The sequence below is a fragment of the Morone saxatilis genome, unplaced genomic scaffold, assembly GCF_004916995.1.
Source record: "Morone saxatilis isolate NCDOM2014 unplaced genomic scaffold, NCSU_SB_2.0 Contig2, whole genome shotgun sequence".
NCBI lineage: Eukaryota > Metazoa > Chordata > Actinopteri > Moronidae > Morone > Morone saxatilis.
In genome coordinates, this window is record NW_023339762.1 from 1,417,895 (window position 1) to 1,421,955 (window position 4,061).

At 38.9% G+C, this 4,061-nt stretch overlaps 1 protein-coding gene across 1 annotated transcript in view; it reads right to left on the reverse strand.

The window, feature by feature from the left end:
- Positions 1 to 4,061, reverse strand: part of zfpm1 (zinc finger protein, FOG family member 1) — a gene marked incomplete in the record, with an annotated part of 91,381 nt that overhangs the window by 6,318 nt on the left and 81,002 nt on the right. The window contains 2 exon segments of the mRNA XM_035664698.1: positions 725 to 970; positions 1,639 to 1,741. Of these exon segments, the coding sequence (XP_035520591.1) occupies positions 725 to 970; positions 1,639 to 1,741 (349 nt within the window).

Below are 4,061 nucleotides of genomic sequence, written 5' to 3' on the forward strand. Positions count from 1 at the left end.
CACACACACACACCCACAAACACTCACACACACATATTCCAATGCTATGAGTATCCACGGCAACAGGACACAGGTTATGAGAACAATAATTATCATAGGTCTTATTATTTTTGACGACATCTAATTATTTGCATCAGTGTTACCAGATCTAGGTAACACTGATGATTACACATTACACATATACATCAGTACAGCACATGGCCAATAGAAAACTTTAAGGCACAGCAGTGGCAGGAGGGAAAATACTGTGCAGCTGAACAAAATGTTGTTAAAGAACTGCAGTGTCATCTTGTGGCCAAAGAGAACATTATAACTTTGAGACAAATGATAAATCACAGTAGATTATAAAGGCCTGCAGGCATATCGCTGTGCTGAGAATAGCAAGACAAAAATGTAAAGCATAAAAGATTAGAAGGGCATACTGTATTAGATTTAATACTTCATAGGACATATAGTTCATATTTTATTTTTACATTTTCAATAATATTCTTTCTTAAGAGGTGATATTTTATGCATTTCTACTATACTGATGGTGTTTCTTGTACCTTTGATACCATGTTGTACGATATAGACTAATTCAATTCCAATCCATCCGATTCTAATCAATAACTTGCTTAACCTTATATACTGTATTTAACATATACTGTATTGTAAAAAAAACAATAGAGCAGCTATACTGTCAACAAAAAATTACATATTTTAATGTTTTAAATACAACACTCACTATTGACAACGGCCGTAGCCAAGATAGCGGCCATGCCAGCTTGCTGTGGGAGGAGCTGGATGTCTGAGTGCAGCGCCGCAGGGTACAGCGGCTCCTCCTTCACCACAGGTTGTTTCTGAGTGACGAGGCAGAGTGGAGGAGAGAGCTGGGCCAACGGGGAGGAGGAGTCCGGAGGAGGCAACAGGGAAGCCAAGAGCCTTTCACCAGCCGCAAGCTCTCTGGTCACCTTACAGAACAATTCCTTACCTGAAAACAGACAGGCTCATGTCACGACTAGAAAACAGAACAGGTAAAAAATAAAACTGTCACCCCAAAATATTTCCCAAATTACCTCCTCTCTAATTCCTCTAAATCCTAAAAGAAAAGAAGGTTGACCTATGTATTTTACAAGCCAGGTGCTTGATTGCTATTTGCTGGAAGAATGTTAGTTGCCCTTCTCTTGGCCACAGATTAAAAAAAAAGTTTGGATCTTGAGAAATTCACTTGTATTTTGAGTTTTACAACATTTGGGATATGTTTGGGAAAAGTGCCATTGAAGAGGCACTAGAAGTGTGAAGTTATGCCAAAATGACTAACCCACTGTGAGGAATGTGTGCTGTGCTCTGATGTTTGTGAATGTATTCCTCATTTATTTACTCATTTTTATTTATTTTATTCTTTTACTGACCTTTCATTGTAAGTTGTTGTCCTTGTTAACAAAACTTTTTTTCAAATTTAGTTTTTATTTATTTAGTGTAATTTATATGATTATCTTATTATATACTGTGTATTAATTGTGTAAAATGTCAAAAAATCAATAAATATATGTTATTATTATGACTGGTTGACAAAAATATACCGTACCCCACAAAGAGCCATATGCAGGCGGGCATGATGCTTGAGGTGTTCTCATATTGTCACATAGAAAAACTCACCATGGCCATAGATGGTGCAGTTGGCAGCTGAGGCGTCAGAGGTCAGAGGGAGCAGACTAATCCAACAGTCTGGATCTTCACACACCAGAGTCAACCCGGAGTTCTGCACACAAACACACACACAATGAAAGTAGGAGATGAGGAATGAACCGAAACTTTTCATTGGTCGGACTCATCACTGCTGAGTTATACAGTATGCTGAAGTAGTTATACTGAAGCAGAGGTTGTGTCCTCATACAAATAATGCAGTGCACAGTGAGATTAAAGCTGCGGTAGGTAACTTTTATAAAATTACTTTTTGTCATATTTGCTGAAACTTTCACTATATCCTGACAGTAGTACAGAAGAAAATGCAAGAATGCACCGGGCCTGCACGAAAAACAACTTCTTGTGAATGCCATTAGGAAGCACTGAGGAGGAAAGCCAAGAGGAACCTGATTTTTTCAACCAGATTATCTGTCTCATGTACTTCTGTCAGGATATAGTGAAAGATAACTAAAATAACAGTCATTTTTTATAAAAGTTGCCTACTGCAGCTTTAAAGGTCTACTGCTCAATTGAGGAATAACAAGTTTTATTTATTTATAAACTTATGACATTTTCACTATTTCTTGATATTAAATATAAGGTTTCTGCAGATTTCAACAGGTTAAATTTAAGACCCTTTAAGATCGTTATGAATGCAATTAAAGACCTTTTTCTACAGACACATACATGTTCATACAGCTTCATACTAGCAGTTTGTTAAAGTTCTACGTACAGTGTTTCAAAAGGAAACAAATCAAATCAAATAAGAGACGTGCTTAAAAAACATGCCATTGTCACGTTCAAGTGTTCATTCGGTTCTTTAACTGGGCTGCTTTTTATTATGTAGACCATGAGATAATCACAAAAAACCCAAGCATTAATTGCTGTCAATTGGGAACACACAGTCACAAGGTACTGTCCAGTGTGTGGCCAGCGGTAAACACCCGTTTATAAAAAGAAGACCAGTGAGCAGAGGATGATTACAGCCGAGAAGGAAATGAGGAAATGAGGGAAGCATGGGCCGAACAAAGCTGCATAGAAAATGAAGGAAGGAGAGAGAAGAAAAGAGGAGAGGAGGAATAAAAGAGGAAGAGAGACCCCGGGAGAGAGTGAGAAAAGGAAAGGGAGAGAAAGAAGATCTGATGAGGTCGACAGGCTGCTATTCAGACGGCTTGCATAAAGATCCACAAGTGGATACACTGGACAAGAGTGGGGAGACAACATCCAGTGTCTTGTGTGTGGAGGTATGAGAGAGGAGAAGAAGACGGGGAGGAGGGAGAAGAAAACATAAAACACACACACACACACACACACACACACACACACCTGTGTATCCTGAGTACAATCTTGTCTTTGTTCATATGAGGCTCCAGGAGCATTCCCTTTGACAATCACTCCCAGGACACTGGCTTATCCCATGTCTCCATGACACACAAACACACACACTTTTTTCCAGTAGCACACACTCTGCCACTGTTGCCCCATAGCAAATGGTCTTTACCACAAAATTGCGTTAAATGTCAACTTTAAATGTCTTATCACGCTCTGCAAACACCATTAGACATCAAGTCATCCAATAATCTCTTAATTAGCACAGTTTCTCAGTGAACTGGTGTGATGTCTGGGTTCTGCAGGGGGACATACTGCACGTAAGCTCATGCTGGATTCACATTCTGTCAGTATACAACCCTGACGTTATTTTTAACAGATGCACTGCAAATGCCAACACTGCTGGGGTAAAGGTTCCACCTTCCTGCCTTACAGATAAAAACTGGTAAGAAAAGTAAATTTTTACTAGCTTTTAACAGCAATGACTGTAGAGAGGACAACATCTATCAAAGTGGTACATGTACTGTATGTTTGTCGAGATAAAAGTGAAAAAAGGAAGAGCTTCTTCCTTCTATCGCCTAAAAATGATATGGTACGTGTGCCCACTGTGAGGGCAGCACTGTATTGTTCAGTCAGTTTTTGGTGCAGTGTTGGTAACTGTCCACCAAGAGGCAGCATTCCATCAGCACTGGTGCTGAGAGCTCTCACACCAGACTGACGGGGCAGTTGTTGTCAATAAAGGTCAATATTGACATGATGCTGCATGCTGTTTGTGTGTTTCAAGGTTTTTTTTTTCTTTTGCACTCAAGTTATTTTTAATACCAAGGCTCCCCTGGTGTTCTATATTATGACTTTTTATGTTTTAATCCAACTCATTTTCTTGCCCCAAAGTGTCATTTATTCCTGATATTGTTTTAGTTGTAATTTTTTTAAGGTCTGACTCTGGCTTCAACTAAGTTAATATGTAAAACAATAAATAACAAACAAAAATCAGCAATGGGAGCCTAGCTAAATCAGTATTTTGTCCTCACTCCTAATTCCCAGTGACAGTGATTTTTTTCCCTTTG